This window comes from Cebus imitator, unplaced genomic scaffold, assembly GCF_001604975.1.
Source record: "Cebus imitator isolate Cc_AM_T3 unplaced genomic scaffold, Cebus_imitator-1.0 Scaffold62, whole genome shotgun sequence".
Classification (NCBI taxonomy): domain Eukaryota; kingdom Metazoa; phylum Chordata; class Mammalia; order Primates; family Cebidae; genus Cebus; species Cebus imitator.
Genome location: NW_016107377.1, coordinates 663136 through 675930, shown reverse-complemented (window position 1 = coordinate 675930; position 12795 = coordinate 663136). Strand labels below are relative to the sequence as shown.

At 46.2% G+C, this 12795-nt stretch overlaps 1 protein-coding gene and 1 non-coding gene across 2 annotated transcripts in view; one reads left to right on the top strand and one right to left on the bottom strand.

Annotated features, from left to right (window-relative positions):
* Positions 1-5374: 5374 nt before the first annotated feature.
* The window catches only part of RNF114 (ring finger protein 114), an 18189-nt gene continuing 10768 nt past the window's right edge, over positions 5375-12795 (top strand). The window contains exons 1-2 of the mRNA XM_017529926.2: positions 5375-5571; positions 9967-10117. Coding sequence (XP_017385415.1) covers positions 5432-5571; positions 9967-10117 — 291 coding nt within the window. The 5' untranslated portion in view covers positions 5375-5431. The remainder of the gene's footprint in view (positions 5572-9966; positions 10118-12795) is intronic.
* Positions 9312-9415, bottom strand: LOC119471491. The gene has a single exon (XR_005200561.1). It is a non-coding gene; the product is annotated as a small nucleolar RNA U13 (small nucleolar RNA).

The following is a 12795-nucleotide window of genomic DNA, read 5'->3' as shown; positions in this document are numbered from 1 at the left end:
AGGCATGCGCCACCATGTCCAGCTAATTTTTTGTATTTTTAGTAGAGACGGGGTTTCACCATGTTGACCAGGATGGTCTCGATCTCTTGACCTCGTGATCCACCCGCCTCGGCCTCCCGCAGTGCTGGGATTACAGGCGTGAGCCACCGCGCCCGGCCTTATTTTTTATTTTTTTTTTAAGAGAAAAAAAGTCAACCAGGCTGGAGTGCAGTAGCACAGTTATGGCTCATTGCAGCCTCAACATCCTGGATCAAGTAGTCCTCCTCAGCCTCCCAAAGTGCTGGGCCCACAGGTGCATGCCAACATGCCCAGATAATTTTTGTATTTTTTGTAGAGATGGGGTCTTGCTATTTGACCAGGCTGGTCTCGAACTCTTGGGCTCCAAGCAATTCTCTTGCCTTAGCCTCCCAAAGTGCTGGGATTACAGGTGCAACCCACCTCACCTGGCCCCTAATTTTTAATTAAAAAGTGTGCGTGAACTTGATATAAATATTTAGACAACACAAGAGGAAACAGAAGGACAAATCTCTCCAGGCCCAGAACTTAAGACGCCGTCCCCTAGTTTCCCTTTTGTTGTTTTTTTTTCTTTTCTTTCCATATAAAATAGAGACAGGGTCTTGCCAAGTTGCCCAGGCTGGTCTCAAATTCCTGGGCTCAAGTGATCCACCTGCCCTAGCCTCTCAAAGTGCTGGGATTACAGGTGTGAGCAACCATGCCCAGGTCAGTTTCCCTTTCTAATAGGAACCACTGGTACCAGATTCTCAGAAATCTTTCCGGTAGGGCAACTGACTCACCTGGTTTGCCGGGGACTTTCCCCACTTTGACTGAAAGTCGCACATCCTGGGAAACCCCTTACTCCCAGGCAAACCTGGACAGTTGGTCACCCTGCTTTACAAAAGCATCTATTTATCATATATAAACATATACTAGTTGCATTACCTGACACCTTGATGTTGTTTTAATTAAAAATATATTTTGGACCAGGCAGGCCGAGCCAGGCAGGCAGATCACCTGAGGTCAGGAGTTTGAGATCGGCCTGGCCAACAAGGTGGAACCCCATCTTTACTAAAAATACAAAAATTAGCCAGGTGTGGTGGTGGGTGCCTGTAATCCCAGCTACTGGGGAATCTGAGGCAGGAGAATCACTTGAACCTGGGAGGTGGAGGTTGCAGTGAGCCAAGATCACACCACTGCACTTCAGCCTGAACAGCAGAGTGAGACTCAGTCTCAAGAATAAAAATAAAAATAAATAGGCCGGGTTCAGTGGCTCACACCTGTAATCCCAGAACTTTGGGAGGCTGAGGTAGACGGATGACCTGAGGTCAGGAATTCAAGACCAGACTGGCCAACATGATGAAATCTCATCTCTATTAAAAATACAAAAGATAGCCAGGTGTGGTGGTGAGCACCTGCAATCCCAGCTACTCGGGAGGATGAGGCAGGAGAATTGCTTGAACCCAGGAATCAGAGGTTGCAGTGAGCCAAAATCATGCCACTGCACTCCAGCCTGGGTGACGTAGCAAACTACGTCTCCAAAAAATAAATAAATAAATAAATAAATATATATGAGAGGATTCAATATCAGTTTCATGTTTATTTAACGACTATTTATATAGTTACCTAGCATGCACTAGGCATTGTTTTGGAAGCTGAAGATAACAGCAGTAAACAAAATGGACAAAACCCTCTGACCTCAGGGAATTGACATCCCAGTAAGTATATCTAATGCATTTATTTAATCACTACCTAATCATCATTTTGGTAGCTTCCAGTATCTTGCTACTGTGACCAACGCTGTCCTGGGTATCCGTGTGTTATCTATGTAACTGTCTCACACATATGAGGGTATCTGTGGTATAGTGGCACTGTCTAATAGATCTTCCTGTGACGATGGAAATGTTCTATGTCTGCTCTTTTCAATATGTAGCCACAAGCCACATGAGGCTATTGAGGACTAGACATATGGCTAGTAAGACTGAAGAATAGAATTTTACATTTTGTGTAGGTTTTTTTTTTTTTTTTTTTTTTTTTATGAGACAGGGTCTTGCTCTGTTGCCGAGGCAGGAGTACAGTGGCAAGATCACAGCTCCCTGATGCCTTGAGCTCCTGGGCTCAAGCAACCCTTCTCCGAGTAGGTAGGGCTGTAGGCACATCCCACTGCACTCAGCTAATTTTTAGTTTATTTGTTTGTAGAGAGCAGGGCTTGGTATGTTGCCCAGGTTGGTCTTGAACTACTGGCCTCAAGTGATCCTCCCACTAATTTTTGTATTTTTCCTAGCGATGGGAAGGAGTCGTGTGTGTGTGTGTGTGTGTGTGTGTGTGTGTGTGTGTGTGTGTGTTGGGGGGGTTCTCACTATGTTGCCCAGGCTGGTCTTGAACCCCTGCACAGAAGCGATCCACTTGCATCAGTAACTCAGAAAGTGCTGGAATTACAGGCATGAGCCACCATGCCCAGCCCTTTTTTAAATTTAAGCAAACAAATTTTAATAATGATGCCTGACATACATAATCCCAGCACTTCGGGAGACAAAGACAGGAGGGCCACTTGAGCTCGAGAGTTCGAGACCAACTTGGGCAACATGGCGAAGCCCTGTCTGTACAAAATATTTAAAAATTAACTGGGTATCCTGGTGCATGCCTACAGTCCCAGCTACTTGGGAGGCTGAGGTGAAAGGATGGCTTGCGCCCAGGAGGCGGAGGTTGCAGTGAGCCAAGATTGTGCCATTGCCCTCCATCTTGGGCAACAGAACCAGACCCTGTCTCAAAAAAAAAAAAAAGCCTAGGCAACGTAGTGAGACCTCATCATTACAAAAAATAGAAAAAATAGCTAGCCATGATGGCACATGCCTATAGGTCTCAGGTTCTCAGGAGGCTGAGGCAGAAGGATCACTTGAACTTGGGAAGGCTGCAGTGAGCTGTGATCCACTTTTTTAAAAATAAGAGTGATCCAACTCTATTGCTGTCTACAAGAAACTCACTTTATAGACTAGTCCTGAAAGGATGGAAAAGATATTTCATGCAAATATCGACCAAAGAAGAGGAGGGATGGCAATACTAAATTAGAAAAATGACTTGTCCAGGTCAGGCACAGTGGCTCATGCCTGTAATGCCAGCACTTTGGGAGCCTGAGGAGGTTGGATCACCTGAGGTCAGGAGTTCAAGACCAGCCTAACTAATATGGTGAAACCCCGTCTCTACTAAAAATACAAAAATTAGCTGGGCATGCTGGTGCACACCTGCAGTTCCTGCTACTCAGGAGGCTGAGATAGGAGAATCACCTGAACCCGGGAGGTGGAGGTTACAGTGAGCCAAGATCATGCCACTGCACTCCAGTCTGGATGACAGAGCCAGACTCTGCCTCAAAAAAAGAAAAAAGAAAAATTACTTGTCCAAAAGATTACAAGAGATAAAGAAGGCATAATATATTAATAAAAAGTCCAATACAACAAGAAAATATAATGATTATAAACATTTATGTACCTAATAACAGACCATCAGAATATATGAAGCAAAAATTGGTAGAATTGAAGAAAGAAATAGTTCTACAATAATAGTTAGAGACTTCAATGCTCCACTCTCAAACAACAAATAGAACAAAGGAGAGAAGTAAGGAAATAAAGGACTTGAGTAACACAATAAGACAACCAGATCTAACACATACACAGACACTACCCAACATACACTGCTAACAGTATACACATTCTTCTTGGTTACACATGGGATAGCCTCCAGTATGGGCCATATGTTAGGCCATGAATTCAGCCTCAAGAGATTTTAAAAGATAGACATCAGCCAGCCGTGGTGGCTCAGGCCTATAATCCCAGCACTTTGGGAGGCTGAGGTGAGCAGATCACTTGAGGTCAGGAGTTTGAGACCAGCGTGGCCAACATGGTGAAACCCAGTCTCTAATAAAAATACAAAAATTAGCCAGGCGTGGTGGTGGGTGCCTGTAATCCCAGCTACTTGGGAGGCCGAGGCAGGAGAATTGCTTGAATCCGGGAGGCGGAGGTTGCAGTGAGCAGAGGTGGCTCCAAGCACTTCAGCCTGGGAGACAGAGTGAGACTCCATCTCAAAATAAGTAAGTAAATAAATAAATATAAAACAAAAAGAGAGAGAAAATATTGAAAAACAAATGAAAACAAAAACACAGCATACCAATATTTACTGGACACAGTGAAAGCAGTGCTCAGGGGAAATTCTATGGCGGGGGGACAGGAAGTTATTGTTTAATGGGCACAGAGCTTCAGTTCAGCAAGACCACCAGAATTCTGGAGATAGTTGATGATGATGATTGCACAATATGAAATAAATGTGCTTTGTTGTTGGTTTTTTGTTTTTGTTTTTTTGAGACAGAGTCACACTGTCGCCCAGGCTAGAGTTCAGTGACTGCTGGAGTGAGTGAGTGATCTCAGCTCACTACAACCTCCGCCTCCCGAGTTCAAGCGATTCTCCTGCCTTAGCCTCCAGAGTAGCTGGGACTACAGGTGTGCGCCACCACGTCCTGCTAATTTTTGTGTTTAGTAGCGATGGGGTTTCACCATGTTGGCCAGGCTGGTGTGGAATTCCTAGACTCAAGCGATCCGACTGCCTCGGCCTCCGAAAGTGCTGGGATTACAGGTGTAAGCCACCATGCCCAGCTCCTATGCATAAATAAATGATACTGATTTTCTTCTTGCAGCTCAGGAATCAGATCTGTTATTAGAATTCGTTTGCTTAAATTTAAGAAAGGGCTGGGCACTGTGGCTCACGGCTGTAATTCCAGCACTTCAGGTTGCCGAGATGAGCAGATCGCTTGCGTCCAGGAGTTCAAGACCAGCCTGGGCAACATGGTGAGAACTACCCCCATCCCCCCGCCACACAAACACACACCCCCGGCCAGCACCTCCCGCCCCGCCCCGACTCCTTTCTCTGTCTCTACAAAAAAATACGAAAATAAATGAGTTGGGCATAGTGGTGACTGCCTGTGGTCCCAGCTACGCAGGAGGCTGAGGTGGGAGTATTGCTTGAATCCCGAAGCTCGCTGCAGGGAGCTGTGATCGTGCCACTGAACTCCAGCCTGGGCGACAAAGCAAGACCTTGTCTCAAAATAGATTAAATAGATAGATTTAAGGAAAAAGCAATGATTTGAAGAGAACTAGTCATAGTGCAAGTGGTGCCGAACTAATGACTTAAATTTGGAAAACAGCGGTCCACGCGCAAAGCCCGTCACAAATCTGGCAGCCTGTGGATCTGGCTTCCACGTTTTCCAGATTGCCCTCGGCCTCTAGGTCGCTCAGGTCAGAGCGGCCGGGAGGCGCGGCCCACCCACGAGCCCCGCCCCCAGCCGCGCCCCGCCCCCAGCCGCGCCCCGCCCCAGCCCCCGCCCGCCGCGAGCCCCGCCCCCTCGGCCTACTCCTTCTCGGCCGCCGTTGCTTGGCACTTGAGCAGCAAGATGGCGGCGCAACAGCAGGACCGGGAGGGTACTGCGCAGCTGGCGGGGCCGGCGGCGGAGGCTGACCCCCTAGGCCGCTTCACGTGTCCCGTGTGCTTAGAGGTGTACGAGAAGCCGGTACAGGTGCCCTGCGGACACGTGTAAGCGGCAAACCCGGGCCTGGTCGGGGGGCGCCTGACTGGGAGGGGAATGGAGCCGAGGAGCGAGGCCCCGACGAGTTGGGTCTTGGGGCGGGAGCCAGAGGTGACCCAGAGGGGCCTCCGGCGGGGCCCCCCAGGTCTCCTAAGGGCCTTGAAAGCTGCCGGGGCGCTGTACTGTCTCGCCCTGCTCACTCCCAAGTATCCAGTCCCTCCGCCCTTAGCTGGGCAGCTGCTGTCCGTTGAGCGCCTGCGGTGTACTAGGCGGCTTGTCAGTCCCCTTCCCAGACGAGATAGTGAAATCGTGCCCTATGGGGACTTTAGCCTCTGAAGTCCGCCTTGGAGTGCCGACGTTTCCTTTCTAGTCCACGTCGCTCTTAAAGCATAGGACATTTAGCATCGTGTCTAGCTGTGCCGAGTTATTCCAACGTGGACTAAAGTTGGGAGAAACGCTGAATTAGACTAAAACAAAAGGGAAGTCTTTATGTGGATCTGGCCAGTCTGCCCTTAGCTGTGAAAGGGGGTGGGAGTTGGCAGACGGAATTGTTAGCGTTCTGTGCTTCCTGTGTAGGAGGTTTGTTTCTTTCCATTTTCAATTAAGCCTTCATGACCTGAATACTGTGAATAGACTGGTTATGGTGATTAAAGCAGATATGTGTAAAAATGTCCAGTCCAGGTCCTGGGTTGTGGCCGGGGCTTTCGAGGTTGGCGGATTTGAATCTAAGCCTTGTTCCATTAGACGCACAAACACACCTGAGCTGAAAACATTGTAGGCAGCGTGGCCACCTGCTTCTTGCCTCTGAGAATTGGCTTTTCCTCTGGCCTCTCTTGGTGCCTATTGTGGGATCACCTTGGCATTGGTCTTGGGACCCCTTCACTAGTCAGCAGGCACAGTAGCCATTGCACTCCATGGCCATTATTCTATAGCCACCCTGCACTGGGGTAGGGTTGGTAGCCATTTTACAGGTGAATACACTGAGGGTCCGAGGCTCACTTAGGGAAGGCTTAGCGTGTCCGAACTCTTCCCAGATGGACTGCAGGTGACTATTGTGCTACTCCAGAGAACAGTGGTTGGCCCCTAGCAAAGGCTCCCAGCCACACTGGCTGCTTTTTGCTTCTTCATATAGCTTTAGGCTATCCCTCTTTGCAGTTCAGCTAGCCTGGAACTCTTTAATTTTCTCAGGCTTCAAGTCCCAAGTTAAGTTACCAAACACCATTCCTGTTTAAATTACTTCCCCCCCCTTCCTTTCTGGGGCTTAACTTCCCTCTTGCTTGTACAGAGCAAAACTTACAGCTCATGAAGGAGTGGCCATGTATTTTTTGCCCCTCAACTGACTGGAATGCCCTCTGTGTGCCAGATCTTGAGGTAAAGTAAAAAGGTGATTCTGCCTTCTGAGTTTACAGTTCAGTGAATTGATTATAAATAAGTACCGATGACTGGTCATACTACTGTAAAAATTCCTTCTGCAAGTGGGAGGGTATTTCAGGGATCACACCTCTGTATGGGGTGAGTGATCAGGTAATGCTTGAATAAACTAAGAAATTAGTGGTGGAAGCAAACTTCACCAGAGTTGAAGTGGTCTTTAGCTAGCTTTTTCATTGAATCCGTTTATCCTTGGATCAGACTTACCTAATTTTGGATTAATTCAGTGGATTTCATTTACTGTTAATGTTTGTAAAAAGGTTTGACCCAGCACAGTTTGCTAAATGAAGAGCAGCAAAATTTGAGATTTCCTTGAGCTAGGTGAACGTTTCCTAGGTCAGAGGGCAAGGAGCAGTACTGGGATTCAAACGCTGGCTCTTCCCTATACTCACCATCCTAGTGCCACGTGCTCAGCAGTTCAGTGCAAATTGAAGACAGATGGAAGCACCTCTGTGAGGGCAGCCTGACTCCCCCTTAGCTCCAGCCAAGTGCTTTCTGCTGTGCCTAGTTGATTTTTACCTTTGGCGCTGGGAAACTTGAACATTACTGCAACTCTGGCTGGGGCATTGGATTTTTATAAAACTTTATTTCAAGCCCTGAATGACTGCATTCTCCAATCTAGTATAATACAGCTGGAAAAGGGCAGCTGGCTGGGTGCCCAAGAGAGGGGAATTTCTTCCTAGCACTGGACTGGGTGGAGTATCAGAAGGCTGAACTAGGAAGGGGCCCATAAGTAGGAAATAGAAACTGAAAAGCCAGCCCAGGATATTTGAGCAGTTTAAAAGCAGTTTGGTGGTTTGGGCGTGTCTCAGGCACAAAGTGGCTCATAAACATTTGATAGATGAGCTGTACCACTTATGTATGTGCTTGAGAAGAGACTTCAGGCTGCTTTTATCTGCATGCTGGGTTTGGTTCCATTATACTCACTGGACCCTCGGTGCTCTCTTGGATTCCTCTTGTGATCTGCCTTTGTGAAGAGGCAACACAAGTGATGGCCACAAGGCCCTGCCTGTCTCTGCTGCCTCATCGCTTGCCCTTCTCGCCATGGTCTACCGCATTGTGGCTCCCAAGGCCTGCCTGCCTGCCTTCCTTTCCAGTGCTCATTTGTGTTTGGCATCATCTCGGTGTGGAGTTCTGCACCCAGATCTGTGTGGCTGTCCTCGTAATTGGGTCCCACCCAGCTCAAATGCCAACTCCTCAGAAGCAGCCTTCTGTGATCACCCCAACTGGTCTCTTTGCCATGTTTCCTTCATATATTTAATCACTAGCTGAAATTAACGTTTGTGTTTTCCTTCACTCTAGAATGTAAGTGTCATGAGAACAGGGCTTTGGCAAGTTTCCACTCTGCCCTCAGTGGCCCTCACCTTCTCTGAACCTGATCTGGAATCCCTAACAGCATTAACATCTAACTTAATGACAAAGAGGAAGGAGATTCTTAGAGGCAGTAGAAAAATGGCCAAGTGTTCAGAAAATTGCCTTTCATTATACATCCTTAGTTCTTTCTGACAGATTGGGTTATACTGTCTTAATCTATCAGATTAGGTAAGTAGCCTAGGGTGTCTTCATTCTTTCTGTATGCCATATCTCAGCATCGCCATCTGCCTAGGCTTCAGGATAGAAACTCAGTCATCTTTGACTTTCCTTCTTTTCTTTAAAGTCAGTAAGTTATCAAGTCCCGATTCCATCTGAGCCATTTCCTGAATGCATCCTCTACTGCCTTAGTCAGGCCCTCACAATCTTCTGCCTTTAGCCATCTGTTTGGTTTTTGCTTTGTCTCTTCTCATCTCCTCCCCTAAAAAAACTAACAGGGCTGGGCGTGGTGGCTTATGTCTGTAATCCCAGCACTTTGGGAGGCTGAGGCAAGTGGATCACCAGCGGTCAGGAGTTGGACACCAGCCTGGCTAACATGTGAAACCCCGTCTCTACTAAAAATACAAAATTAGCCAGATGCAGTGGCGGGTGCCTATAATCCCAGCTACTTGGTAGGCTGAGGCAGGAGAATCGCTTGAACTCAGAAGGTGGAGGTTACAGTGAGCCAAGATTGCGCCATTGCACTCTAGCCTGGGCAACAGAGCGAGACTGTCTCAAAAAAAACACAAACAACAAAAGTAACAACAACAACAAAACTTGTTTTCCATGATAGCACAGAGATGTTTTTCTGAAACTTGGATTTGGTCTTGTCAATATCTTGCTTTAAACTTCTGGTCTGTGGAAAAGTCTGTTAGATTATTATTTCCTCAGGTACGTAATGAATTTTAAGCCTAAATTTGGCCTGGAATAGACTTCCCTTCCTCTGCTAGTTGACAACTTTTTTTTAAAGTGTCAGATGGGTAATGGACCAATGTCTGTAACAAGGTTCAAGGGTGGCACATCTCACACATGTACATGAACACCCGGTCATCATGTTCATGAATTACAGAGGATCCAGCTGAACTCTTTTAAGGCTGATCAGAGACGCTGTCTCTGCAGTCTTAGCCCTTTCCTTCTCAGGTCACAGCTAGTTGCTTTTCCCCTTATGTTCCCAAAGCGCTTTGCCTTCACCTCTAATGATAGCAGCTCCCATTTATGGTGCATTTGGTACATGCTGGACGCTCTGCCAGGGGTCTGCTATACAAACTGCATCCTCCCAGCAATCCTAGAGGTAGGTGGTACTCTTCATTTCACAAAGGAAAAAACAGAGATTCGAAACCCCACCGAGATCCCTCAGTGGCAGGGCCTAAGGCTTGAGGCCTCAACCTTAACACCTTTCACTGTGTATCACAGGAGTTTGTGTTTATTCTTGCAGTTGTGTGTTCTTTGTAGTCCACTTCTATTCCTCAATTTTTCTGGCCTGGAAGGACTTTGTATTTGAATTGGGAGAAGAGAGCAAGTTGTTTTTACTCCATCATCCATTGACGTCTTTTTAAAAGTTGATCCATATTTGTCGTCTTGTCTCCATGATGCGTGACGGAGGTTCTCTGTATGTCTTGTTCTAGCTTTTGCTCTGCATGCCTGCAGGAATGTCTGAAGCCGAAGAAGCCTGTCTGTGGGGTGTGTCGCAGCGCTCTGGCACCTGGCGTCCGAGCCGTGGAGCTCGAGCGGCAGATCGAGAGCACAGAGACTTCTTGCCATGGCTGCCGTAAGAATGTATGTGGAAGTAATGTGGAAGAGTCCATGTCTTTCCATGATAAGATGGGGTGAAATATACAGTGCTGTGTTATTTCTGAAGTTAGAGCATGACTAGGTCACTAACAGCACGCATGCATGCCAGTTACTTGGGGTGATGGCTGTGCTGGTTTGTTTTCATAACCTTACTGGTTTGTTTCCTTTTTAAAGAGTTGGTTAAGTGTATATTTTGGCTTTGAAAGCCATAGAAATCAGTTATCCCAGCTTTTTCCTATAAAAGATCAATTTTTGCCAGACACAGTGGCTCACGCCTATAATCCCAGCACTTTGGGAGGCCAAGGTGGGTGGGTCATCTGAGGTCAGGAGTTTGAGACCAGCCTGGTCAACATGTCGAAACCCCATCTCTACTAAAAATACAAAAATTAGCTGGGCATGGTGGCTCATGCCTGTAATTCCCGCTACTCAGGAGTCTGAGGCTGAGGCAGGAGAATCACTTGAACCCAGGAGGCGGGGGTTACAGTGAGCCGAGATCATGCCATCGCCCTGGGCATCAGGGTGAGACTCAAAAAAAAAAAAAAAAAAATTTTTTTTCCTGAAGCATTATATATCATTTTAATTAGAATATAATGATAATGATGTTTCATGATTCTTTAAAAAATGAAGTCAGTAACTCAAACTTAACTCTTGTAATGCATTTGAGGGGAAGTGTAATCTGTATTATTAGATATAAAAATTTAATGGTTCAGCTTTTTAGCACTTAACAGGAATCATGATATAAAGGTTAATATGAAGACCAGGTGCAGTGGCTCATGCGTGTAACCCCAGCTCTTTAGGGGTCCAAGGCAAAAGGATAGCTTGAGGCTAGGAGTTGAGACCAGCCTGGGCAACATAGTTGAGACCTCATCTCTACAAAAAAAAATCAGATTAGCCAGGTGTGGTGGTATGTACCTGTAGGCCCAGCTATTCAGGAGGCAAGGGCAGGAGGATCACTTGAGCCCAGGAGTTTGGGATTACAGTTATCTATAATTATGCCACTACAGCCTGGCTGACAGCAAGACCCTGTCTCTTTAAAAAAGTCAATATGAAATCATTGGATTATAATGACAGTTGCTAACATTTGAAATGCATCCATGCTCTTGTATAATCAGAGTCAAGTATATTTATTTTCATACCTGTTATAACTGCTACTGGAAAGGAGAAATACTGTTGTCTTATTTTCCAAGAGATATACGTGGCTTTATTGATTTTAGAATCATTAAAATTTTTTAAATTCTGGACCATACAAAAATATACAATAATGCAGGCTTGTTCCTCATTCCAGAGATTACTTCAAAAATAGTTCAATTTAAGACCTGGCAGGGTGGTTCATGCCTGTAATCCCAACACTTTGGGAGGCCAAGGCAGGTGAATTGCTTAAGTCCAGGAGTTCTAGGCCAGTCTGAGCAACATGGTGAAACCTTGGCTCTACTGAAAATACAAAAAATGCAGGGCATGGTGGTATGCACCTGTAGTCCCAGCTATATGGGAGGCTAAAGTGGGAAGATGGCTTGAGCCTAGGAGGCAGAGGTTGCAGTGAGCTGAGATTGTGCCACTGCACCCCAGCCTGGACCAAAAAAAAAAAAGTGGTTCTATTTCGAAGGCTATGTAACGTTTTCTACCCTTTGACAAACACAGATGTAGAATTTTTAACCAACACAGTTACAGGATTTTTGCAAAATAAGATCACACTATATTTCTTCAACTTTTTTTTCACCTCTTTAAATATACAATCATTCCCAACTTTTTTCCACTTTCAGGTTTTTTTTCTCTTGCATATCAAGAGTTTCATTATTTTTAGTCAGTTTCATTATTTTTATCACTTCAGTATGAATGGCCATAGTGTTAATGAAACTGACCTTTTCAGAGTTATTTAGTATTAGGGATGCATAGTAGGGCTGTGTCAGTGCTGAATGGGGCTATTTTCTGTCTCTTAATTGGGGGCTTCACTCTTGAGGCTCTGCACCGTGAGTCATGCCTGTAATCCCAGCGCTTAGAGAGGCCAAGGCAGGATCACTTGAGCTCAGGAGCTTGGAACCAGGGTGGGCGACATAGTGGGACTCTGTATATACTAAAACAAACAAAACTAGCTGGGTGTAGTGTATGCATGTAGTCCCAGCTCCTCAGGAGGCTGAAGTGGGAAGATTGCTTGAGCCCAGGAGTTTGAGAGCAGCCTGGGCAATATAGTGGACCTGGTTTCTACAGAAAAAGAAAACAAAATGGGGGATTTCTCAGCTTAAAGTCAAGTTCTTTTTGAGTTGGAGTCTCGCTCTGTTGCCAGGCTGGAGTGCAGTGGTGCGATCTCAGCTCACTGTAACCTCTGCCTCCCAGGTTCAAGCGATTCTCCTGCCTCAGCCTCCCAAGTAGCTGGGAGTACAGGAGTGCTACACCATGCCCAGCTAATTTTTGTATTTTTGGTTGAGATGGGGTTTCACCATGTTGGCCAGGATGGTCTCAATCTCTTGACCTTGTGATCCCCCCGCCTCAGCCCCCCAAAGTGCTGGGATTACAGGTGTGAGCTACCGCGCCTAGCAAGTCAAATTCTTTAGCCAGAAGTGAGACAATCATCATAGTAAGCTGGAGCTCAAATATTGGAGCATTTTTCCCCTCTGAAGTTTCCTTTTAGAAACTCAAGATACTGAAATACAATTTCCTACTGCCTT